Consider the following 27413-nt stretch of genomic DNA (forward strand, 5'->3'; position numbering starts at 1 on the left):
TGGAAGTAAGTGATTAGATGCTCAGTTAAAAGCTGAAGTGAATGGATCTCCTTGAACCTTAGTACACTACTATTTGATTAAACTACCATTCAGCAGCCTTATTAAACTACTTCATTTATAGAACTGTAACATGAGAGTTGCACAAAAAAGAACAGACAAATGTAGCCACTTCTTCTATTTCTTGGTGCTGTTGTTGACTATTTTTAAACCAAAGGGTAAAGGCCATAAAATGATGAGCACTAATTTAAAAAACACTGTCCATGTGTCCTGGAATCACTGTATAAAATTTCAAAGCCTTTTTTGAAAGCACACACATGTATTAGTATGAAAAGGTGCTCTGAGGTTCAGATGTAGTCTATTCATCTAACAATGCAGATGGTGACATGCAAAGGTATATCTTTTAAGGGAAGCTTTTGCACAGAATAAATTTGTGCTTCCTTTACATCAGGGGTTCTCAAACTTTTTGGCCCCACCATTCAACCACCCATGATTACAAAATGGGTGCAGAAGGGAGTGGGGGTCTAAGTGGGAGGTTGGGTGCAGGAACAGGTTGAGAGTGGGAGATCTGGCTGGGAGGTTAGGTGCAGGAGCAGACTGAGGAAGTGTGGGGGGCTGTGTGGGAGATTGGGTGCAGGAGTGGACTGAGGGTGGGACGTTGGGGTTGAGGTCTGGATGGAAAGAAGGGTGCAAGAGCAAGGTGGTGGTGCAAGGTCTTGGCACGAGGAGATGGGGGGGAGGGGGACTTACCTGGCTCTGTGCCTCCTGCTGCTCCCAGGCACTGCTTCTCCACTGCTCCCATTAGCCATGATTCTAGCTAATGGAAGCAGTGGGGAAAAGCCTCGCAGCGAGTAGTTTCCTGCACTGCCATTTCCCCAGCAGTGGGTAGAGGGAGTGGCAGTGTGAGGAGCTGCTTCCTTCCCCCACAATTTGGATTTTGGCCAACCTTGTTAGTGGGGGGTTGTGGGGCTGCAGTGCCAGTACAGGCTCTCTGTTGCAGAGGGAGAGCCCTGAGCCCATGGCCTGCCTGCAAGATGGTCGTGGACCAGTGAGAACCACTGTAGTGTTATCAATACCGTTACAAAAACGAAGCATCAGACACAGAGCTAAAACCTCGCTCATAGCTTTTAACTTTTTAATTAAAAAGTTTATAGCAGTAGAAATCTTACCATGTTTGCAGGACAGGAAATGTTGAAGACAAATGATTTGATTATTCAAAGCACAGCACTTCTCCTCTATAGTGAAGAACATATACAATTCAGGGAAGGAAACATGCATTTTCCCATTTCAGCCTTATGAGCTGTATTAATTGAATACTGTGGAGTCTAAAACAATCCAAGTTGCAGATGATGTGAATACAGTGAATGTTTCAATGGAGTCATAGTTCAGCATACTTTTTCTGAGATCTCTTGGCACATTTGTTTACCATTTAGGTCATTTAGGCAAACTGTTTCACATCATGAGGTCCTTGAGCCCACACCGAGCCCCTTTGAAGTAATCTTTTGCATTACCTTTCTGGAGTTTTCTTCAGATTTGGGTTCTGGTGCTTGCATTTTAACAAGCTGTTTACATAAATTATATTCCGTGACTCAAAAACCCCCAGTGCTTTTCCTTTAGTCTTTATGTAGTCCCCTAGCCAATCTCTAGATACTTGGGGCTCGATCTTCCTCCCATTAAAGTAATACAAACACTTCAATAGAAGCAAGATAAAATTTTTCACAACTTTATTTGCCACAGATACACAACCACAGCACTCTGTTGAACTACCACCCAATATTTTCCAAAGCAAAGTAGTAGCATAACTACTGTTATGTGCAAGAGTCTCTACAGATTGGCATCACTTTAGTGCAAGGATTCTCAACCTTGAGGTTGTGACCCAGAGTGTCGGGAGTGGGGAGTATCCGGTAGAGAGAGGGAGCTATCAAGAGGTATCAGTGAAGTTGCAACCACACTGCCCTCCCATATTGCAGTTCTGGGATGGGCCAGATATGGAGGAGACTGAGAATCATGATGGTAGAAGATATATTCAGTAAACCTATATAAATGCAACGCATTGGTAAAACACATTTACGTCTCTGTCCTGGACTTCTGGACATTCTTTGATATACATGGGCTACTGCTTTTATCTCAAATAGCTCAAAACTCAACCCGGTGTATTTCTCCACAGAATCATTTTCTAATCCCTTTCTAGCTGATGAGAAAAGTAATGAAAATATCTGATTTACTGTTAAGATGTTCATGTTATTTGATGTAAGAGTTATGCATGAAAACAGAACTGTTACAAAATCTTCTGAGGCTCGTGCTGGTTAAAGTAATAATTAACTGGAACTATCAATCTGTAATGCAGACATGAGAAGTTATTGCTGACTGAAGTGGATTAGTTTAGTTAAAGATTGTTTGGCATCAAGAGACATTCATTTATATCTGCCTGATGTTGAGTTAATAAAAACAAGAGATAAATTCTGTGAAGCAGCTCTTAATACACATTAGTGAACAAGGCCTAGTGTTTACTTATACAATGCTGCTATTTCAATGTTTTCACACAGCTAAGAAAGTTTAAAAGTAATTCCTGGCATATAATATCTCAAAACTAACAAATTATGTGCCAAATTAAATACATTTTTTTTGTTTCTAAAAATCTTCACAGTATTAAGTAAGCAGCTTTATCTTACAAGCACTCAACACTTTTGCACTGTGTAAAAAAGCTGATGAATCACTGAATCCGTAAGATTTTCAAAGTTAAAATCATATACAGTAAAAAGGTGAAGATAGATAAAATACAAATATTTCTTTTTGGAGGTCCAGGGAGCAGCAAGGAGATCAGCATATTAATACCCTGACTCAGAAAGAAACTTTACCATATGCCTAAATCCCTTTTACTTTAATGGGACCTAAAAACATGCTGAAAATTCTATTTAAAAATAATATGTCCATTATATGATACACTTATTATCTAGGCAAAAGCTTTTTTAAACACAGTGGAAATGGTAATATCCAGTTATTTTACATTCTTCTTTACACAGTAGCTGAATGAATGGCAAACAGGATACAGTACAAAAATACAGCTGACCAATGTAATGTGCAATAATTAGAAAGTCACAAGAATATAGATTTTTGTGGAACAATCTGTGTACAGAATCTCTTGATCATAGATGAAAGATCTGACACAATTAAATATTTTACAAATGCACTATTAGTATTAGTTTTACTACTGCCTAAAAGATTACTTTTTTTCTACTCTTCAAAAGTGAAGGCTATTTCAGCAAAGTAGAAACAAAGTGATAGCAGATGCTAGGTAATTTGTCAGAAAACAACCCACTAAAAACTCATGTTCTGATTTTCTTGAGTTTCATCACACATGTGTTACTGGAAAACAAACAAACAAACAAAAAATAAAAATAGTACAACAGGGTTTAAATCTGAATCTGTGATTTTACAACACTGCACTGAATAATCTTGAGACTTGAAAATATTCAGCTGTGTAGGATGCCCCTTAGTGGCAGATTATAAATATTGTTGACAGAAGAAATAATTTTTAACACTGAAAAAAAGAAAATAGTATTATGTTTGGTTATTAGGCCAGAACACAAGAATTTAAATACTAACTGGTTACATAAAGTTTAAATACTAATTGCCTACAAAAGCTATGTTTGCATAAAATCTTTGAAACAGTGAAAACAAAATGAATAATAGCTATAGAGATTGCCTGAGTAAAATGTTCATTAAATAAAAATGAACAGCAATACAAGCGGGGGAGGGGAAAAGCAAAAACTCCAATCCAATTTTAATCAGAATATGTGCTGTGGAGTCAACAGGCTAAGCAGAGGAATGTGATCAGACATGTTGAACTCTGCATGAGACAATTCTTCATTTGTACTATTCCCTTTTAGAGTAGAATATTTCCAATGCTACATACCACAAACACAAAAGCAACTCAGATTTAAAAAAATCATATCAAGTCATAAAACACCAATACATTCATTCATATATTTGCTTTGGTATTATCCTTTCTTTCTTATACCATATGCACAGTATATAATATGCAGCATTTTTTGTTTATTACATTGAGAGATATTTTTGTATACACATTTTCAGACCAAGGTAGCCAAAGGATTGTAGATGTAACACACAATATTAGATGTTAGATCCTGCAAATTCTGCAGAACACACAGATAATATATATATATATATATATATATATATATATATATATATATATATATATATATATATAAAACAGTATCAACTGTCCATGGGATGTGTTTTTCTACTTGCTTGTCAGGAAAACAAATTGCTTCCAACTCTCCCTTTCAACACAAGGCTTTGTATTGTAGATGATTTGCAGAAGCAGTAACAAGGTGACCCTAATTGAGCATAGTACCCTCATCAATCGGTTTGCACTTGTATGAAATACAATTAAAATCAGAACATTTATATTTCTCTCAATGTACATATTGTATGTTGACAGAAATAAATCACATTTACACACATTTCTTCTTGCTTGTAAATCAAATGCTTCCCCAAATCATTAGTCTTTTTAAATGTTATTTTATTTTTGACAGCAAGATCTGCAACTCTTCTTCCATCTTTTTCAGCTTGCATTTAAAAATCAGGATTGAAAAGAGTCTCATGACCACCAAGCTGATTATGATCTTGGATCATATTTCATCACTTTAAAGGTTCAAGGGGATTCTCTTCTTTTGAGTTAGCTGGCGTGTGCTATAACCAGATATACTAATCCCAAACATTCCTAGGAGCAAAGCTGTACGTTGCATCAATATGTCTGTTGTGTTGATAATTTTTCCAGCTGCTTGAGTCTATGGGAAAACCAGGAGAAATTACATGCCAACTCTGTTGAGTTTGATAGTAAGCTAGCTCTTTACAACTTTCAAGACAATTCTCTCCTCCCTACACATTATTTAATGCTTTCTGCTGAAAACTATCAGGCAAAACTTCTTTGTACTGAGAAATATTAGGATTTCTCCTTTTTTACAAGTCAGCTATGAATGTAATCTCACTTCCTTGAATGTTAAATATTAATTCTTTAATGAAAGTCTGAATAAGGAATGAAGACTATAGCTGACTGGTATTGCCTAGCACATACATCTTCTTAGGAATCAAAGAAACGAATGCATGGATTTAATTGCAACATCAATCATAACTTAAAATGTATTGTGTATCTTTCCAGTAGCAGCATTTGTTACATTAAAATTGTTTGAGCACCATTCAGGGATTTATTTCTTTTATACCTTTACCCTGCTCACTCATAGTGAAATCATGGTCCTAGTGAAGTTAGTGGCAAAACCTGCATTCAGTGGACCCAGAATTTTCCAGGCAATAGCTATTGTATGTGTGCTTGAATAATGAGAGTTTGCTGCTCTAACCTTGATAAATGTCATAGACAACAGGATACTGCAACACATAAAAACAAAAAGATTTAAACACACAAATAACAATATAAAGATATCACAAGTCAGAGGCAAACAGAGGAAATTCTGTGTTAAGAATGCAACAGTATCCTTAGCTCACTCATAGTGTTGGTGAAACAAAAGACAGGACTATGCAGCACTTTAAAGACTAACAAGATGGTTTACTAGGTGATGAGCTTTCATGGGCAAGATCCACTTCCTCAGATCAATTTGTGGAGAAAATTGGCACAATTTTCTTCCACAAATTGATCTGAGGAAATGGGTCTGGCCCACGAAAGCTCATCATCTAATAAACCATCTTGTTAGTCTTTAAAGTGCTGCATAGTCCTGTCTTTTGTTTCAGCTAGACCAGACTAACATGGCTACATCTCTATTACTATTCATAGTGTTGGTATCTGTGTTATATTATATATGGCTGTTGGACTCTCGGAGGAAAAAATATAAGTACTACAAGCACCAAAATATGAACCAAGTTATGGAGAATGCCCCAACAGCCTTAATTCACAATCTCCTTTACATTGATATTTTATTCCAAAGTATTAAACTTATTTAAAGGCATTTAAAGTATTAAACTTATTAAAGGCATATTAGCAGAATTTACTTCTCCATATATTTCACTTCCAGAGCTCATAATTGTTCCAGATCTCCTCATCCAAAATCACCAATCTAGGCACGAATGTTTAATTATTGATCTTTTTTAGCTGTTTTGGAACACTGCCATTCTCGTTAGCATTTTCCTACAGTTTCATATACACCCTATTAGTGTAATCTAAAGCCTTGCTGAGAAATATTCATCATTTAAATACATTAAAAAAACTTAAAAACATATCTTCTTCCAAATAGTCTCCATTAGGTATTCCAGAACTACATCAATTATCAAGCATTATAACTCATTTACTTGTCAACAGATGCTTAATCAAGACTTCTATGAGTTCTTATGAAAGTTAACCCAGCAGAAGCCAATGTTCTCTTGGGTTGGTCACATATTGTTATGAACTAGAATCCCTTTTAAACAAGACTAGTATAAGTATTTCAAAGTTCTAATTAAAAGAGGAAGGAAGAAGACAGACTTTTCATACCTGCAATAATCTTATATACCCAGGCGTGATCCTCCGCAGACGAATAATCATTTTACCAGAGTTTTCGTGGACTTCTGTTCCTGAAATTTTATAACATCAACAGTATTAGTAAACTCTGGAGGTTTCTTTACAAGATGGCATCTCAATGAAATAAAAGATTAAATCAAGTGTGGTTTGTTATAATGCCAAAGCACTTTAAGAAGCAATATTAGAGGAACAAGTGTATTTTTCCTGACCCGGTACAGTTCTTTCCATAAGCCCTTTACATACCAAACTCCTACTAGTATATAAAGCCCAAGTCAATTGCATAAGCTGTCATATGTGATCCATCTGTAAAGCTTAGTTGTTGGCAGAAGGTCTTATCTACCATGCCTGGGGCTAGGTATGTCTGCAATATTGGAAAACTCCTCAGATATGTCTGAAGCTCATTAAGAAAATAAAGGAACAGTTACCCTGCTTTAGAACAAAAGGCCTTAAGCTTGTTTAATAGACAGTATTTGAGATAAAGGAGGTCATTGAAGAATTGTGTGGTGACCAAACAAATTGGATTCTACTGACTTAATATAACTTACGTACATATATTTATATCTGAATGGCAATTTACTATGTAGTGAGTTTAATTTAGCCATGATCCATCTTAAAAGGATAGGCTATATTAGGGCTATACAACTTTGAGCAGACATTTAGAAGTAGCCTGTTTCTTTTCTGCATTATTCTGTATGCAGCATAGGTTTGTACCACTTTCTACTGCTACAAACCTAATTCATAGAAGTGAGACCCATCACTTGCCTGAACATTTTCAATTAATTTTAAAATTCAAACAAATAATAATAATACAACTACAAATTCTCTTAACCGTGGATACCATCTTCAGGTGATGTTGGTCCCAATACTGTCTTTCTTACTGAGAGGGTAAAGTATTACTTGGTGTGAGTAAGGATGTTAGAATCTGGTATTTTGTATTTCATTTCCCCTTCTATAAATAGAAACAATCAGGGCTACATTGTGGTATGTATGGTAAAGCTGCCTTACATCCATTGGTGGTGCTCCTGTGAACAAGGTGGAATTTAAAGCCCCAAAAATATTTTTAAATCAACACACCCTAATTCATGGAGATTGCCTATCTCCTAGGACTGGAAGGGACCTTGAAAGGTCATCAAGTCCAGTCCCCTGCCTTCACAGCAGAACCAAGTATCATCCCTGCTGCCCCAAATCCCTGAATGGCCTCTGCAAGGATTGAACTCACAATACTGGGTTTAGCAGGCCAATGCTCAAACCACTGAGCTATCCCTCCCCTGTGCAAACCAACATAGATCCACTGAACACAAGGAAGCTAGCCCAATTTACACTAGCTAAGGATCTATACTGCTCCATGGTACTAGGCTCATTTACATCCTTTGAGAAGCTTGCCATCTTAGCACAGTCTGGCCTTGAATATTGAAATCTAATGCTGAGTGAAGAAATATTTCTCATTTAAATGAAGCAAAAACATAAAAGGTATCTCCTTCAAAATATTCTGCATTATGTATTCCAGAATGACACCAATTATCAAGAATTATCATAATTCATTTACGTTTCAGCAGATGCTTAATTAAGAGCATGTCTGTACAGAAGAGCAATGTGCACAACAGGAGTGTGATTTCTAAAGTGCACTAACATGTTGCACACTAATTGGACACTGTAAAGCCTGCTGATGCACACTTTGGAAGTTCCCTAGTGCTCTGTAAAGCAGTATTGTTTGGAACAGTATAAAGCCTGTCAATTGCATAAGCATTTGAGAGATCTTTTAGTTCACACCAGAAGGGTCTAGCTGGGACAGCTAGAGTGCAACATTCTCAGTAAGCATGAACAGGGCCAAAGTAACTGTCCTATAGGCCTGGGGCTATTAGATTTGGTGGGGCCCCTGCATACAAGACTGTTTCCTAATTTAAAACAAAATGATCATAATTATGTCATCAAGGCTATTAATACTATACAATACTTGCCTTTTAATTAATATAAAACCATTCTGTGGTTACATTTCAGTCTTAAAACATGTAGAATACAGTTAAGTTAATTCAAAATAGCCTACTACTTACCTTAGAACATCTGTTATATTAGTTTCTTGCTGGGATGGAGCTAGGGTGAAGGAGGGGGTGTCAGGCTCAGGGAGAGTATTGAGATGCAGGAGAAGGGAAGGAAAGTGAGCTCTTGGGCTATGTCTAGACTGCAGGCTTCTTTCGAAAGAGGCTCTTTCGAAAGCATCTTTCGAAAGAGCCTCTTTCGAAAGATCGCGTCTAGACTGCAGGCGGATCTTTCGATAGAGAAATCCGCTTTTTCGAAAGAGAGCACCCAGCGAGTCTGGATGCTCTCTTTCGAAGACGGCCTCTTTACATTGTAGAACGCCTTCTTTCGAAAGAGGAACTTTCGAAAGAAGGCGTTCTTCCTCGTGAAACGAGGTTTACCGCCATCGAAAGAAAAGCCGCGTTCTTTCGAAATAATTTCGAAAGAACGCGGCTTGAGTCTGGACGCAGGGGAAGTTTTTTCGGGAAAAGGCTACTTTTCCCGAAAAAAACCCTGAGTCTGGACACGGCCTTGGAGGGAGTTTAGGGCAAAAAGGGATTTTAACCTAGAGCAGGGTTTGGGGTGCAGGAGCAGATGCAATGTGGAGGCCTGGTCCAGGAGGTGCTTACCACAAGTGGCTCCCAGCTGGCAATGCCTGCATACAGTGGACTCACACCACTCAAGGAAGTGGCCGGCTGTCGGCACGTCTCTGCCCAGCCCTGATCCCCTCTCCCTGCACACCTCTGGGGAAAGGGGGACAGCATGTCTCTGTGTATTGTCCATGCCCGCTTCCCTCCCTCCCCCCCAGCTCCCATTGGCTACTAAACACCCGGAAAACATGATTGGGGCAATAGTACATCCTTACTTAACCCCAATTTCAATGATGATAACAGGGTTCATTTCCAGGCCATCACAGAGAATGGTGGCAGTCATCTGATAATGAAAAAGCTTTAGGACCTTAATAAATTTTGAAGAGCAGCCAAATCCCTGCCAGTGCTTTCCACAGGGCTTCATGACTGACGGAGTCAAAACTGTTATCAAATCAATGGATGAGTGCTTGCACAGGCACCCAGGAGAGATTCAAATGCCACCCAATTGATTAGCAGAGCTCTCACTTATAGCAACCACTGGACAGATTTGAACATAGGACATTTGGAGATTAATATAGGAGACACTTAGCTTTGCTAGCCCCTCTACTGTAGTATGTATTGTAAGTAATTTCATACACCATTCCTCCATAGCTGTCGCATCTAAACATGATGGAATACAGTCACTCCAACTATCATTTTATTGACGTCAATGGAGTTAAAAGCAGAGATAAATTTGAGATAGTGTTCCTCATGAAACACAATTACTTTACATGCACAACTATTTTAAAGTACTTAACCTACTTCTGCAGTGTATTTAAATCCGTATTGTGGAAAACAGCACACCTAACTTCCTCACTGGTTGCAGGTGTGAGGTTAAAGGGCAGTTTGAAAATGTGGCAAGGCAAGTTGGTAACACTGTGTCTTGGCTCCAAACTTCCTTTTGGGTTGCAGTAGATATTTACAACCACGGCTGGGATTTTCAAAGGAGCCTAAGCCAGTTAAATTCACCATCTTCCAGAGTATGCCAATTGGATTATTGGCACCTAACTCCCTTAGGCTCCTCTGGAAATCCTAGCCTATGTGAACAGAACAACATACCTACTGGAGTAGCCAGGAATGGTGCAGAGATAACAAAGTGACTTCCCCAAAATGCTCATGGGGGAAAATAGGAAGAGTTGGTGCTGGAATAGAAACTCAACAAGCAACAGATCTCCTGGGGTGAAAATGGGGGTCTTAACTTCAGAACAGAGTCTGAACCATTTGATCCATCAAAACATGGCTTCACCATTTCTAAGAGCTGAAGTCCATATAGCTGCAGTGTGATTTCCCCCATCCCCGCCACTACAGTAGTGGACTGAGAACATCCTCCCAGTTTGACAGTAAACCTTTGCTAATTACTCTTTTAGTACGTTCTTTCAACCAGTTTTGCACCCACCATATAGGAATTTCAGCTGGGCCATATTTCCCTAGTTTGTTTATGAGAATATCATGTGAAATGGTGTCAAAAGCATTACTAGCATCAAGCATTACTAGCATCATGTCTATTGTTTCCTTCCACCCACTAGGGCTGTGTCTACATTGGCACCGTTTTCCGGAAAAGGGATGCTAATGAGACAAGTCAGAATTGCAAATGCCGCGGGGGATTTAAATATCCCCCGCGGCATTTGCATGAACATGGCTGCCACTTTTTTCTGGCTCAGGGCTTTGCCAGAGAAAAGCGCCAGTCTAGACGGGATCTTTTGGAAAATAAAGCCTTTTCCGGAAGATCCCTTATTCCTGATTTTAAGAGGAATAAGGGATCTTCCGGAAAAGGCTTTATTTTCCAAAAGATCCCGTCTAGACTGGTGCTTTTCTCCGGCAAAGCCCTGAGCTGGAAAAAAGTGGCAGCCATGTTCATGCAAATGCCATGGGGGATATTTAAATCCCTCGCGGCATTTGCAATTCCGACTTGTCTCATTAGCATCCCTTTTCCGGAAAAGGGTGCCAATGTAGACACAGCCTAGGTGAACAGGCCTGGCCTAGGGCAAGGTGAGGAAGGCAAATGCCCTGGGCCATGCACTTTCGGGTCCTGTGCTGCTGAGTATTCACCATCCACCAAATGGGCCTGGGGCCCTACTCCTAGGCTGTATCCAGACTCAGGGGTTTTTTCGAAAAAAGTAGCCTTTTTTCGAAAAAACTTCACCTGCGTCTAGACTGCAGCCGCGTTCTTTCGAAATTAAATCGAAAGAATGCGGCTTTTCTTTCGACGGTGGTAAACCTAATTCCACGAGGAAGAACGCCTTCTTTCGAAAGTGCTCTTTCGAAAGAAGGCGTTCTTGAAAGCAAACAGGCTTTTTAGAAAGAGAGCATCCAGACTCACTGGGTGCTTTCTTTCGAAAAAGCGGCTTGCTTTTTCGAAATTCCGCGTGCAGTCTAGACGCTCTCTTTCAAAAGAGGCTTGCAGTCTAGACATAGCCCTAGTGTCCTGCCTTGGGCCCTGCAAACCCTTTGGCTGGGACTGTAGGTGAGTAATCCTGCTAAAGAAGGAAAGGAGGTTGGTTTGGCATGATTAGTTCTTGACAAATGCATGATGGCTATTCCTTATAACTGCTTACAAATTGCTTAAAATTGCTTAATAATTTGTTCCACTGTCCTTCCAGGTATTGAAGTTATGCCAGTTGGGTCTATATAATTCCCTGGATCCTCTTCATTTCCCTTTTCAAAGGTAGAAGCACTCAAAACTCTTTAATTCGGCTACCCTGGAAAACAGGGTATGCTGGATAGAAGATTGTCTGAATCAGGGAGGGCACTGCAGGGTCTGGGCATGAGGGGCACATGTGGCTCTGCACCCCGACACACTTGGGCACTAACCCCCACTTTAGAAGAAGCATGTCACTACCTTGTTGTTCCCCCAGAAGGAGGGAATAGGGAACGACAGCATGCAGAGCCGTTTCCTCCTCCATCCCATGGGTGTTTCTTGATTAGGGACACCTGGAGTACAGAGGCTCAAGTGTACTATGTTTGCCAGTCCTCTGATACCTCATATCTCCTTCATGAATTCTCAAAGATAAATACTACTGTCTCCAAGATTGCTTCAGCTAGTTCCTTAAATAGGTGTTGAAAATGTCAACCTTCTTGACATCATCAGTTACTAGGTTTCCTTATCTGCTAAATAGTGGACTTTCCTTTGTTTTTCTCTTGCTCCTCATGCATTTAAAGAATCTCTTCTTACTTTTGATTTCTCTGCGTAGATGTCACTCAGTTTCGTACTATAGCCTTTCCAATTTTTTGTCTGCATGCTTGTGATATTCTTTTGTACTCCTTACCATCACTGCTCAGAAGGTTCCTTTTGGCTCATATTCTACCCCCAAATCCCTCTCTCTCAGTTTTCTCAGCATCAGGGATCCCTTGTTACCCCATCTCTGGACTTCTGTACTGTTTGTGGTATCTCTCTTTCTCTATGTTACACACACATCCTTCTCTCAAATACTAAACTCCCTGTATTTGCACTCAGATTCCAGGGAAAATCCCTTCAGACCTCACAGCACAATGTCTTCTCCAGTTTTGCATGTCATCTGTGTTTTGGACAGTTGTTCCTACTGGCAGTTGTCTATTCCATATTTCACATTTATCCTGAATGAAGATCAATTTTTATGTCCACTAGATCCAATGACATTTCATCCAACCCCCCGCATAACAATATTTTAAGACAACTTGATTATCATTAATATTTTGTCCTCAAAAAGAACTTGACTTAGCACTTACTGTATATTGTTTACATGGTGATGGTATAGCACTATATAACATATTGTAAATCATTATTTCAATATAAAAATGTCATGAGTGTTTGGATAAAAATGATTTCTTATGCTAGGAATGCAAAAATGAGAAAGCTAGAGACTTACAGGCCTTTGGCTACTTTTCCCTTTGGCTTCTAGAAGTTTTTTTCCATATATTTGTCCATCCTTTTTTCCTCTGATTGTTTCTCAAACTATCGACCTTCTGAGCCTTCTTTGGACATAAGAAGAGCAAGGATAACTCCACCATCCTTTAGAGAAATAATTCAAATTGGCAGGGTGAAAGAAAACAAAGAGAACAAACCAGTGCTTGCAGTTTTCCATTCCTCTCAATGGAGAGGCCTTCAGTACTGAGTTTTGGCCACCATCTGGTGTTATGCAAGAATATTAATTAGTTGCACTCTCTAGCCCATTCACATATTTCAAGGCAACCCTTGGTAGGGAAAACTGGCATTGATGGTTTCTCTTGTGTTCCTGAATTAAAAAGGGCCTTCATCTCCATATATCTGAATTAAAAATAGCAATGATCACTCTTCTTTTTCTTCCTGGTCACTGCATAAGCAGAGTCCTTCATTAACTCTTAGATTTCCTAGAACTACAGATCTGAAGTTCATTTACAAAAGCTCAGCCCATCAGCCTTCTTTTTTAAATTAAGTGAGCCCGATTCTCCCCTCACTTTGCACTAACATAAAATCAGTGTATCCTCGCTGACTTCATCAGTGTTGCCTCGGATTTACAGCAAACACTGAAAGAAGGCTCAGATCTGGTCATTTTAGCAGAATATTCCAATAAACTAGACACAGGTTTCACTCTATAGCAAGACAGCAGTGAGAAAATATAACACTTTAAACCAAACAATAAGATATGATTAGACAACTTGAAATTATTAAATGTTTGTATGAGAAGCTTCAGCATAAACCCAGAAGAGGGCAAAGCAAATATATATAAACACATGAGAGAAAGTCTTAAATCCTAACAGTTATCAATTATACCAGTTAAGATATTCAACAAAATATGGAAATACTTTTCAAACTTTGCTAAAAGCTATTTTTTACTGTTCCTACAACAGAAATTTTTCATTCCCTTCATCCTTCTAAGATATAGCAGATAAATAGAGATCCATGATTTCAGGTTGGATTGAAAAATCTGAGGTGTTATCTAGTGTCTTTGTAGAGGAAAGGTCTCACGGCAGTGTCTCAAAGACTGAGATGTTTTGTCTCTGATCAAACGTTCTCCTTCTGCATTTCTGCATGCCATCATGTCCACAGAAACACTACAATGTAGTTGTTTTTTGGTGATGTGTGTGGAAAGGTTAGGGATTAAGTTCAAAGCTATGAATACAAGTTATCATATGGGGTGGCCCAAGGCATCTGAATTTACTAATGACAACCATTATGACCCTACTTGACTAATCTTCTTATTTCAGCAAAATGTCCATTTATTAGATCTGACAGTGGCTCCGTGTCTGTCACTCTGTCACATTGTATAATATGACTGATACTAGAAAAAAAGTAACAAGTTAAAAGGAGTCTTGCCTAAGGAAAGCCAGTATAAAACCAGCAAAGATCTTCAACAGTTGGCCCATTATTCACAGAGCTTTAAGTTTCATACTTTTTAAGGATCATATGACAGGAGGTGGCTTTTTTTTCCAATGCTACTTTTATTCTAGTGACTAGCAGATGGATTCTGCAGTTATGTGACAGCGCACAAATGTTCCAGCAAAAATCAGTGTTTGTCATCTTAATATCACAACACTCTGGCAACAAAGTAGTTCATCTCACTATACTTCACATTATAGTTTTGCTTTATAGTACAACATTCTACTGAGGGATGCTAGCTGCAGCTATAAATGCCACTCCAGCAAATCTGGCTCTGACCATGTTATTTACCTTTTGTGAACTACATTACTTTTAGAGAAACCAGGTGGGTAGGGTAGTATCTTTTTCTGCAAAAACGTCTATTAGTGAGAGAGACAACGTTTCACTGCTCTTGGAGCTGTCAAGGGACATGAGGCACTGCTGCAGAAAACATATGTTGATTTTCTCAATTTTCTATCTGCTTCCAATGTTTGGACAGTGCAGGGTATGGAAAAATAGGCCATTCATAGAAAGAGCTGGTCAAACATTTTTCAACAAACCTTCCATTAAAAATGCTATTTTGTCAAAATCTCAGTGTTTCATTAAAAGATTGAACAAAAATTTCACATGTCAAAATGAGAACCAGAGAGAGGCCCCACAACAGCCTGGTGTTTAAAAAAATTACCTGTAGGAGACCGAGGCTATGTCTAGACTGCAGAGTTTTTGCACAAAAACTCACGGAGTGGCCACACCTCAAGTGTGTTTTTGTACAAGAAAATCGACAGAATGGAGGGTTTTTTGCACAAGAGTTATTCCTCTTTCTATGAGGAATAACTCCTTTTTGCGCATGAGCGCTTGCGCAAAAAGGTGTGTGAGAACAGGGAACTGCCTCTTTTTGTGCAAAAAACCCCTACAGAAAAAAGCACAGGTGCCCTGGTGACCATTCTGTGAATAGCTATCAGTGCTTTCTTTCGAGAGAGCGCCCATGCAATCTGGACACTCTCTTGTGCAAAAGTGCATCGCTTTTTTGATGCTCTTTTGCAGTGTGGACTTGCTCTTGCACAAGAAGTTTTTGCAGAAGATCTCTTCGGCAAAAAGCATCTAGTGCAAGAAGCCTATAGTCTAGAGACATAGCCTGAGGTACAAGTCCTTGTTTCAAATCAGACAGAACAGAGACTTGAACCTGATCTTCCATTTCTCAGACAAGTGCCCTAATCGGTAGCTATTGACTATCTGGAGGGTAGGTCTTGCTCAGTTTTTATTTTTAAGCGCACACAAATATCACAAGGACTAATTTTTTTCCTTATCAAAACAAATACCAATTCTTGCTAGCCCAATTCTTAGGCCTGCTTTGGGATAGAGGGCTGCCAGCAATAATGTGGCTTCAACTCCATTGAACTATGACATAATAGCACAAATGAGGATCTTGTTCAATGCTCACTGAAGTAAGATCTATGGTAGTGGATTTTCTTTTAATTCAGTACCTTTTGTGATAGGCTTTTGTGAATATCCAGCACTTTATGCCTTTAAGGTGAAATGCACCCCAAGTAGAGAGGACTAACATAAGGTCTACACACCACATAAATCCTATTTTTAAGGCTTTACAAATTAGTATATAGTTCACTTTACCCAATGCTGAAATGTTTCATGGGGCACATGGTGGTTCTTTAAGAGCACACAGCAGATTGATGAAGTAGAATAGCCACCATTTAGCTGTAATTCCAGAACACTGATTTATTCCAGAAATATATAATTCCAGTCATTCTTGGAACCCATATGTCACTTTTCCCTGCAAACCAAACGTTCAGATTTTTATCATACCAACATAGATTGTGTGGGTTACTGTATCCTAGGCATTATTTTTAGAAGTTGTGAGTCATGAATCCTAGGGTTTTTTTAACCTAGCAATATATTTTTGGATGTCACCTCCAAAATATCTGATCAGCATGGCTGCAGAAGCATCTTTCTTTAATGTGTTTTTGGGTTGGGCTGGTCTAGACAATATTTTGTATGTGATTTAGGTAAAAACTAACCAGTGAATTCATATCAAAGTGTAAAATAATGTCATGTTTAATTATTATAGCTGGAACAAGGAGCAAAAATCTTAAATTACCCTGTATCTATTCGTTTTAGAAAGTTATTGTTTAAATTCAGCAATAATTGATAAGTAAATTTTCAGAATCTACAAATACTTCCTAATTTAGAAATTGTACATTCTTTTATCCACCTTAGTAAATATTCATCGGCCACAATCACCGCTGTGTTACTCCAAGTTTCATGTTACTTTAACTCCATTGTAACACATTAGTGAAATGGGCCAATAATAGATATGAAATGTCAGAGAATTCACTTGCTGTCTCTAAAGTACTGAAAGTGCATTCCAATAGCATACCAAGGTATAAATTACTGTAGCCTTAGTATGACAGAAAATGATTTATAGCTTTAAATTAAATAGTTTTGGTGAGGTCTTTGTTAGCTGAATTTCTATTGTTGCACTCTTTTTGACACATTCACTGTTGTTTCTGTTCACTTGTAACTGCCTTACATTATAGATTATGTATGGTTCTTATCTTTTTCTATTTGTGTTCTTATTTAAATGTCCTAATCCCTTTACAAGGCATCTATTATTTTTGGAGCAGCATTGTGCCAGCACAGTTGTTGGCTATTTAACTTGATTAGATAGGTATTCTTAGCTATAATCTGTAGTAGAGGTACATTTATTATGCTGTACACATTATGGCCGAACACTGGAAGATTCTCACATCAACTTAAACACAGGATAAAACAATCTATGAGGTAATTAAATCATAGACAATATATTAATTAAAAAGTGAAACTTTTGTACAATATTTATTTTTTCATTAGGCAGCTTTATCCTGATTGACTGCTGAGGCCTACTGACTGTGAGGTGAAAATGATACAAAGAAGTTAAATACCTTAATAGAGTGAAAGTGTAGCACAGAAAGCAGAACAGTGAAAAGCCATACTTCTGACATCCATAGTATGTGGGGATTTCTGATTTCTCCTAAGATTTTGCTCTATTCTCTCTAAAAATAGCTTCTTTACCTTTTGATTGTAAAGGTGCTATTGTTCTATCATTTTGCCATGTCAAATGGTTTCAGACATGGCTACAGACTGTCATATAGACCCATATTAATTTTTCTTATGTGCAGAATGACAGCCAGGCTTAGCACAAATGTTATAGTGGTAAGTGTGCAATCCTCGTGACCCTGATTCACATTCACTCTCCTCTGCTCTGACTTGCCTAAATCCAACAAAACTCTCTTCTCTTTATCCCTCTTCTTTCCCTCTTCATTCATGATTTCCTCTTTATTCACTCCTCATTTAGGGTTATTCACAGGGTGGAAAAAGCTCAGAATAGTTGGTGTGGAATAGCTAGTGCCAAATAACCAAAACAGCAATAAAAGACTAAGTATGTGTCTACACTGGTGCTGGATGTGTAAATTCCAATTTGTAGAGACCAAGAGTACTGGTTAATTTTTTTTATAGCGTGGGTGTTGAAAGCCATTGAACATTGTAAACCCTGTATATGATAGAAACAAATTCAAGACAGAGGGTGCTGCTGCATCCAGCACTCCTAGTTTCAGCGCCTATGGTGGAGACAGAACATGCTAAAAATAGAAATGTAGCCATAGTGGCAGTAGCTGTGGGAAGGACTAGCCACCTGAGTACTTAGTGATAGTCTCAGAAAGGCCTCTAGGGCAGGACTACTCAACTTTGTAAGCCCCAGGGGCCACAATGATACCCACAGCACATGCCGCAACTTAAGTATGGTTGCAAATAAATGCAAAAATATGCAAATAGCTTCTTTGATACTGATGGACATGAATACAAAAAGATTGGGCACTGCTTACCTCTGGTGGCTCCTGGGTGGTGGTGCAGTGGGGTTAAGGCAGGCTCACCCCTGCCCTGGCCCTGCACCACTTCCAAAAGCAGCCAGCAAACTCTCTCCATCCCAAGTCCTGTTGTGCCCCCTCTCTGATCTGCTCTGTGGAGATAGGATATACTAGGGCCTTCACTATCTCCCCTGCATAGGTGCTGCTTGGCAAGTTTCATGCAGAGTAGGGAGCTAAGATTGTGATCTAGATTCCCCTCCTGGTCACTGCAGGGATACTGCACAGTCTCTCCCTTCAGAGTGAACTGTGAAGTGGTTTGAAATTCTCTCTCCCTTTACAATACTGCTAACTTTGTAGTCTCATCACAATAATTTCAATATCAGTCAAGGTATCTGCTTCAGTTAACAGATGGACAATGCTTTTAGCCAAGCATGATTTCAACTGCACGTTTCAATTTTGCCTTTCCCCTACTGATTTTGTTGTTGCTGCAGTGCAGTAACTATAAAATCTGACTGGGCATTGATACTTTCTGAAGCTTGATCAATAAGTTCAGCTCAAGCCAGCTCAGGAATCCACCAAGACCTGAGAAGCATGTATATGGATTTCTTCCCATCTGAGCCAAAGACAGGCACTAAGCCAGCTTCATGGAATCAAGATGATTCCACGGGCCAAGGCGGGAAAGAACAGAGCTGAGATGAATGTTAGCTGAAAGTTAACATTTATTAACCTGCTAGCAGTTTGATTTTGCAATAGTTTCATTCCTTACACTTCCCATGATGTGGTGTACAGATCAATTTACTTCTAACATGATCTGCAGTGCTAAAGCCTTTATCTTACAGAAGCAATTCTGTTGCTGAGCTGAAAACAAGTACATGTTTTCAGGAAGCTATTGAAATGTCCCTGAATTTGCTTGGCATTCTAAAAGATGAAGCACCAGAACCAGACAAAGGTTAACCCAAACAAGAATGGCAGCAATTAGGCCTGCTGGGCCATTAATCTGAATGTGGTACGTGAAACACATGCTTACCCACGTTGCCAATTTTTGCTAATTGTCATAGAAAAGTAAGGCACAGCAACAAATATAGAGGGCACTAGAAATGGACAGTGCACTTGGTGCGGATGGATAGCAGTGTACTATAGAAAAAGATAGTTGAAAGTTTGTGTTAGGGTTTCTTACCAATTGCAGCACAACGGTGAAGTGCAGTGAACTGAAAAAGCTGTATCTCTGCACTGTATGTATTGACGAGGCCTCTCCACCAAAATAACAGTATTACAGCTGTTGTCCTGATGCAGAGTATTCTTGGGTGTTAGGCTCAGAGTCATAGCCAAGGTATTCCTGCTGCCTCAGGGTACACAGTAGAGTTGAATGCTCAGATACAATGATTCTTATTCACACGCACAGAACTGAATTGACTTCCAGACTGAGGGGATGGGAATGAATTCCTGTGGGACACACTGGTAGCTTTTGAAGAACTGGCCATTGCAAGTCCATGAGTCTCTGACTGGGATAATATCCAGGTTCATGGATTCTGATATTGCCCAGAGAAGGAACAGGAGCTGACTGTAAAGATACTTTTTTCCAATGAGCTTTTGGATGGTCTGCTTGATAATGGACATTTTGTATTCAAAATGTTTCTTTCTAAGAAGAGTTACAAGATTCACTTGATTAGAGTTTGTCTGTATAGCTTTTGTAGGGTTATATAGGATTTCCAGTTTCTTTTCTGATTTGCTCCAAGCAAAGGAAATGTTCTTGAAGAGTTTGAAGAGCCCTCCTCCTCAGCCAAATTAGTCAGGGCACTGTCCACTTACATAAGATTATAGTAAAAAGGCAATTTCTCAGGTAGCCAAGATAGCTCTGATTAAAAACAGGGTTAAAGGCTTAACTTAGATCATTTGGCTTATGTGTACAAGCTAAGTAGCTAACCAGATTTGAAAACAGGAAGAAACCTTCCCAGACCATACTGGCAGACTTATTATTTGAGACAAAGAAACTGTTAGAATCCCATAGATCACTTTGTGAGGACTACCATGGGGGACCTCATTCTTTCCTGTCTTCACTGGTAGGTCACCCACGATAGAATAGAATTTGGCCTATGTTATGTTAATTAGATTTTTTAGAGCTGCAGAAACTGACCTATAGTCATCCACATTTAGAAAACCAATAATCATGTAACTGTAAAAAATCATGTTCTATTTATGGTACAAAACATTCCAATTCTTCCTTTTCCTTTAAAACTAAACAAATCTATTTATGGCCTGTATAACTGGAAGGATAGGATATTTCAAATTACATTTTGTTTTAAATTCCCTTTCCTTGCACGTTTAGTTCCTGTTTTAATTGGCCCTGCGGTGACTGTATTTGTAACTCTGCTATTATTATGCAACTGTTTTTCCTTTGTTTTTCCCTAGAGAAGATTCAAGACCAGATTGTGACACACTCTGTACTGGGAGGAGTTAGTTGGGTGAGAAGTTGCATAGACATGATGAGAACCCCAACAGGAATAATGTCTGACTTAGAAATCCTCCTGGGAGTGTGCCTATTCCCCTCTTGAGTAGGGCAGCTTTGTGCAGAGGATAACAGGGTCTTTTGCTCTCACACCACACACTCTTTCAGCTGCCTAGCACAAGTCAATAGAAGCAGTAAAGCTGTCTACCATGACTGTGTTACCTCTTTGGGTCTGTGTAAGATTTGGCCCTTAGTGAACAATCTCGGTGGCTGAGAGCCACTATCACCATGGTGTAAAGCATTTGGTCCCTCACAAATAGCGTTGAGTGCAGAAAGCGTTGCTTTGTGCTAGCAGTCAGCTAATATTTTGCTTTTGTACTTTGGAAATCTGCCATAATGCACCCATGAAGTTATCACACACAAATGCTCTGTCATGCCTGAAAGACTGGGTTGTAATGTAAAAATTGCAAATGTTGCTTCTCAGGCTAATTCCTGGATCTCAGTTTTTTATCATTAATCAATACTTAATGTGCATGTAGTTCAAAGATCCTTCATTCCCCTATCAGCTGAATATAACAGAAGAGATAATGTATAAATGAGACATCTAGCTGAACATAGAAACAAACACCCTCTGGCTACGTCTAGACTGGCATGATTTTCCGGAAATGCTTTTAACTGAAAAGTTTTTCCGTTAAAAGTATTTCCGCAAAAGCACATCTAGATTGATCCCGGAGTTATCGTTATAATGATGCGCTTTTGCACAAAAGCGCGTCTACATTGGCGGGACGCTTTTGCGCAAAACCAGAAGCCCAGAACCATTTTGCAGAGGGCAAAAAGGCACCAGCCCTTTCCGGGGGTGGGGGCTGGAGCTCCTTTGAGACACGTGCTTAAAGGGATCTCCCTGGATAGCCGTTTCTCTCCTGCTGCGTGCTATAGGACCTCTTGCAGGGACTATCAGCTGTAGTAGTTTTGGTAGTTGCCCTCTGCCTTTTTGGTCACCACTGCCTTTTGTCACCTAGTGCCTTTGCTTGTTTCTTTTTTAATCTCCCTTATTTTTTCCGCCATGGAGCCAGGGGTGTCCATGTGCCTGCTCTGGCCCCTGCCAGCCATTTTGGAGTGCCTGCAGCTGGTGCTCCAGGCTGCTGCCCTCCTGTTCCAGGACATGGAGGCACAGATCGCTTTGGACTCCCTCACCACGGAGGCCATGGTGTCCCTGTGGCATCCCCACCCCAGGGTGGAGAGGCCACTGTGGAGACTGGACACCAGTACGGACTGGTGGGACCGGCTGGTCCTGGGGCAATGGGACGACCAGCAATGGCTCCGGAACTTTCGCATGCGAAAGTGGACGTTCCTGGAGCTATGTGCCTGGCTTGCCCCTGCGCTCCAGAGAGCCACCACTCGGCTGCGGGCACCCATCCCCGTCGACAATTCCATCACACTATGGAAGCTGGCAACCCCGGACAGCTACCGATCGGTGGCACACCAGTTCGGGGTAGGCAGATCAACCGTCAGTGTTGTTGTGCTGGAGGTAAGTCCCAGGGGGAGTTGGGTGGGGGGAGGGTGTTGCACTTCACGCCCAGGGTCAGCCAAGACTCCAGGCTGGGTCACCCAGGGATTTGGGCCGTCCCTCCCTTGCACAGGCCTGCTGGTGGGGGAAGGGCTGTAGGGCGAGGGGGCCCTGGTGTGTGTGAGCACAGAGGGCATCCCGGGGGGGGTTCAAGGGAGCACACACTCACCCTGCCTTATGTGATGTGTTCCCCTGTGTTTCTCTGCACCCTCCTGCAGGTCGTCCACACCATCAATGATGTCCTGCTCCCGAGAGCGATCTGCCTGTGCGATGTGGATGCTACGGTGGCCGGCTTCGCTGCCCTCGGGTTCCCCAACTGTGGGGGAGCCCTGGATGCAACCCACATCCCCGTCCGGGCCCTGGAGCATCGAGCGGCCCATTTTATGAACAGGAAGGGGTACTGCTCGATTGTCCTCCAGGCCCTTGTGGACCACCGTGGCCGCTTCTTAGACATTTATGCGGGCTGGTCTGGCAGGGCACACGACTCCCGCATCCTCCTGAACTCCGGCCTGTTTCGCAGGTTGGAGGCGGGCACCTACTTCCCCCGGTGGGAGTTGACTGTCGGGGATGTGCCTATGCCCATATGTGTTGGCGGGGACGCGGCCTACCCCCTGCCGCCCTGGCTAATGCGGCCCTACACGGGGCGGCCGGACCAGAACCGGGCCCGGTTCAATGACCGCCTCAACTGGGCCCACAATCATGTGGAGTGTGCCTTCGGCCACTTGAAAGCCCGCTTCTGGTGTTTGCTCACCCATCTTGAGATGGTGAGCGGAATGCCACGGAGGTAGTGGCTGCGTGCTCCACAATCTTGTGGAACGGAGTGGGGAGGCCTTCCTCCCCGCATGGATGGCAGCCTAGGACCAGGGCGATGAACAGCTCCACACAGCTGCCATCCGCCAGGCGCACCAGGATGGGGTGCGCATCCGGGAGGCCCTAATGGGCATGTTCGCCCAGGCCTCATAGTAGGGTCGCCTCGGTCTCCCTTGACAACTCCCTCCCATCCCCTCTCCTTCACCCTCCCCTCCTCTTTCCCCCCCCAATAAACACCAAACACAAGTTTTGTTTTGAACAGAAAAAACTTGTATGTTTTTATTTACAAGAGGGAGAGGCGGAGGAGATCTTGAACTGGGAGGGGGAGGAGCTACTCCTCGGAGGGGTGGCCCCTGCGAGCACTCCTGTGGGGGCGAACCTGCACATGGGGGGCAGGCCGCATCGGGGCAGGCTGCACGGGGAGGTGGGTAGGAGGGGCAGGAGGAGCAGGAGCAGCAGGGGCCATTGCAGGAGCAGGAGGGGCAGGAGAGGCCATTGCAGGAGGGGGCAGCTGCAGTGCTAGGGGAGGGATGGCAGGGGCATGGGGCAAGGCCATTCCAAAATAGATGGCATGGCTAAAGTGGGCGGTGAGGGTGGCGATCGAATCCGCCAGTGGCGCCACTGCACATCCGCCTCCATGCGTCTAGTGATGGCTGCCTCTACATGCTCGGCGGCCTGCATGTAGCGCTGAAGGAGCTGGTCCCGGTGGCGGAGCCGCTGTCTTGGTGGTTGGGCAGCTGGGGGTGCTGTTGCTGCCGCTGCAGGACTTGAGGCTCCCTGGCTTGTGCTTGGTCCCGCTGCAGGGAAGAGAAGAAAGGATGGATCAGTCAGGCAGCCCGGACACTGTCCCCATACCTCATGCCCTCCACCCCTGAGCCCAGGTGACACCACAGTAGTGTGGCTTGGGCCCACTCAGTTACCCCCTTACCCCCGTGTTGTATGTTTGCATACAGGACTGCCCCTGGAGTAGGGTCTTCCTCCATGTATTGTGGCCTGGCCCCGTGGAGGGTGGAAGGGCACTTGTGTTGTATTCACCTGTGGAACTCCCTGCCGGTGGAGGCTGTGAGGCTCTGGGCTAATCAATGGTGTTTGACAGGGAGCAAAATGAATCCCTAAACAGTGCCTGGGAGCACATCTGGCAGACGTGGTCTGGGCTCTCAGATCCCCATCGCGTGGGATGTCTCCTGGACGGAACCAGGGGAGACTGGGGAGAGTATCATTCTTGCAGCAAAACTCAGGCAGCCCTAGGGCCGGCCCGAGCACTTCCTCCCCTCCCCCTCCCATTAGCCCTCACACACACGTAGCCCAGCCAAGGCACTGGGAGCAGGCGAGGGGCTCAGTGGGGGCCACGCTCACAGGGCTGTGACGCTGCAGTTTTCCCATGAGCAGCTGGCTGTGCCTCACAGCCAAGCATGGGACAGTGTGCTGTTCTGTGTGCTGCACCCTTGTGGAGGTGCGGGCTCTGGCCTGAGTCCCTGGCTGGTACCAGCCAGCATCCACCCTTCCCCCTGGTCCTGCCGGATGTGTGTGAGCAGCATGGTCCCAGGCATGCCCTGCAGCTGCCTGCCATGGCCACATCCCGCTTGGTCACCAGGCTGCACATGCTGCTTCCTGCCTAATGCTACACAGAGTGCAGCTCACGCGGCCTGAGTGACGTGCTGTCGTCCTCCCCCCTCCGGGTGCCTGGTTCCCCTCCCCCCGCCCTTGTGAGTGCAAAGTGCAACACTCACTGGTGGATCCTTCCCCTGCCTCTGAGGATGCATGGGAGACATCAGGACTGCCGGAGGGGGCCTGCAGGGTGGCAGTGCTAGCCTCGTCCTCCGACTCACTGCTGTCTCCTTTCCCTGCCTCGGTGGTCCTGGTGACGGGGGGTGCATGCTGCTGTTCACAGGGACATCCGGTGCCTCTGGTGCTGGCTGGCCCAGGATAGTGTGGAGCTGTTGGTAATGGGGGCAGGTCTCGGCTCCTGCCCCCTGGCCCTCACTGGCCCAGATGTAGCCCAGGTGCAGTTCTTTTACCTTAGCCCGGACTTGCTCCAGGGTCCGGGCTGGATGGCCCTGCTGGGCGAATGCCTGGGCCATGCGGGAAAAGATCTCCGCGTTCCGGCGCTGGGAGCGGGTCTCGTGCAGGGCCTCCTCCTCCTGCCAGAGGTCCAGGAGGGCTTCCAGCTCCCCCAGGGACCAGGATGGGGCCCTTCTTTTTCTGGCCCTGGGAGCCGCCAGAGCTGGGGGTGCGGGTGGCTGATTCCCACCTGGAGCTGCCATCGTGCTTGGCGGGGGGGGGGGTCTGCTGGACGGCAGGAGCCACGTGGCAGAGCTGTGGCCAGAGGTCTGAGAAGGGCTCCTGCCTTGTGACCTCAGCAGCCTGCATCTGCTTTAAGGAGACTCGGGTTACCAGGAAGTTCGAGAGCTGATTGTGGCTATGGAGCCTCTGAGCATCCACTAGGGGTTTTTTCCGTTTAGCCTGCTTTTGCGCAAAACGTCTTTGCTGCCTGTCTACACTGGCCCTTTTGCGCAAAAACATTTCCGCAAGAGGGCTTTTTCCAGAATGGGAATGTCAAAGCATTTGCGCAAGAAGCACTGATTTTGGACAGTAGAACGTCAGTGCTTTTGCGCAAAATCAAGCAGCCAGTGTAGACAGCTGGCAAGTTTTTGCGCAAAAGCAAGTGCTTTTGCGCAAAATTTTGCCAGTCTAGATGCACCCTCTTATTGGTGGTGGAGTTAATGATATGGATCACATCTTGCAAAGAAAATGAATATGAATTTTCCTTTGATGCTTGGAAGTGTGGAACCTTTCTGAATAAACACTTCTTAACTAACACAAACAATTCCCTGCAGAGCGGTAAATTGAAAATAAACACGAGATGTAATTGAAAGGTGGTTTGTTGCAAATGGTTTTCAATTATTCTTCTTTCCATATAGCTGCATTTTAAAATGTGTTCTACTCATAGAAAACATTATGGCTAGGATGACCATCAATATGGTCTGGTTCTTGGACTTTTGTAATGTATTTGACTTAGTAATAATATATGACATTTCAATTAAAAATAAGGCACTACTTAAAATCAATAAAGAACAGATGAAATGGATTAAGAATTGACTAACAGATCTAAAAAAATATTAACAATAGAAAATCATCATGAAATGAAGGTGTTTCTAGGAGGGTTCTACAGGGATTAATGATAAGTGTGATGCTATTCAATATTTTCATCTATGATCTGGAAGTAAATATAAATTTAGTGATGATAAAATTTTGAGATGGGAAAAGATTGGCAGGCTGGCTAATAATGATGAGGCCAAAGCAGTAATACAGAGCAATTTGAATTGCTTGGTAAGCTGGACCAACTGAAACAAAATGAATTTTTGTACAGCCATATGCAAAATTATATGCCCATAAACAAAGAATACAGGCCATACCTATAGAATGGGAAAATGCCTCTTGGAAAACAGTGACTAAGAAAGCTTTAGGGATCATAGTAGTGGACAAGCATCCCATTATGATCTCCAGGTGCAATGCTGTACCAGAAATATGAATAAAATCTTTGGATGTATAAATGGAGTTTATTGAACAGAAGTAGGTGATTTTACCTATGTACATGGCAATGGTAAACCAGTACTGGAATACTGTGGTCCAGAATCCACATTTTGAAAAGGAGGTTGAAAAACTGTTAGGGTGCAATAAATGGTTTAGGGGCTGCAGATGCACAGTGAGACACTTCATAAGGTCCATCAGTTTAGTTTACCAAAAAGAAGGAAGTGTGGTGACTTGATTACAACGCGTGTCTACCTTCACAATGAGAAAATACCAGGTACCGAAGGGTTTTGTAAGCTAGCTGGGAAAGGCATTAAAAAAACCTGCAGCTGAAAGTTGAAGCCAGAAAAATTCAAATTACAAACTAATTGTGATAGGTCTGAAAATGTAATTGTAAATGGGGAATAACCATTGAGTGGGTATGTCTCCAGCAGGAACTGGTTCTTGGTCCTATACTACTTAACATCTCTATCAGTGAGTTAGAAGAACACCTGCAGTTACTACTGATAAAGTTTGCAGATGACACAAAAACTGCAAGAGTTGTTATAATAATGAAGATAACAGGTTGCATGATAAAGTGATCACATGATAAAGTGGGCACAACCAAACAATATGTATTTTAATTTAGCTAAATGTAAATACACACATGTTGGAATGAAGAGTGTAGGCCATTTTTACAGACTCTATCCTGGGGAGCAGTTACTCTGAAAA

At 42.3% G+C, this 27413-nt stretch overlaps 1 protein-coding gene across 2 annotated transcripts in view; it reads right to left on the reverse strand.

Moving 5' to 3' along the window:
* Nucleotides 1-4237: 4237 nt before the first annotated feature.
* The window catches only part of ERICH1 (glutamate rich 1), a 175867-nt gene continuing 152691 nt past the window's right edge, over nt 4238-27413 (reverse strand). For both annotated transcript variants that reach the window (XM_025188602.2, XM_006130972.4), the window contains 2 exons: nt 6506-6585; nt 4238-4814 (listed from right to left, as the gene is read on the reverse strand). In XM_025188602.2, the coding sequence (XP_025044387.2) occupies nt 4671-4814; nt 6506-6585 (224 nt within the window). In that variant the 3' untranslated portion in view covers nt 4238-4670. The remainder of the gene's footprint in view (nt 4815-6505; nt 6586-27413) is intronic.

This window comes from Pelodiscus sinensis, chromosome 3 (genome assembly GCF_049634645.1).
Source record: "Pelodiscus sinensis isolate JC-2024 chromosome 3, ASM4963464v1, whole genome shotgun sequence".
Classification (NCBI taxonomy): domain Eukaryota; kingdom Metazoa; phylum Chordata; order Testudines; family Trionychidae; genus Pelodiscus; species Pelodiscus sinensis.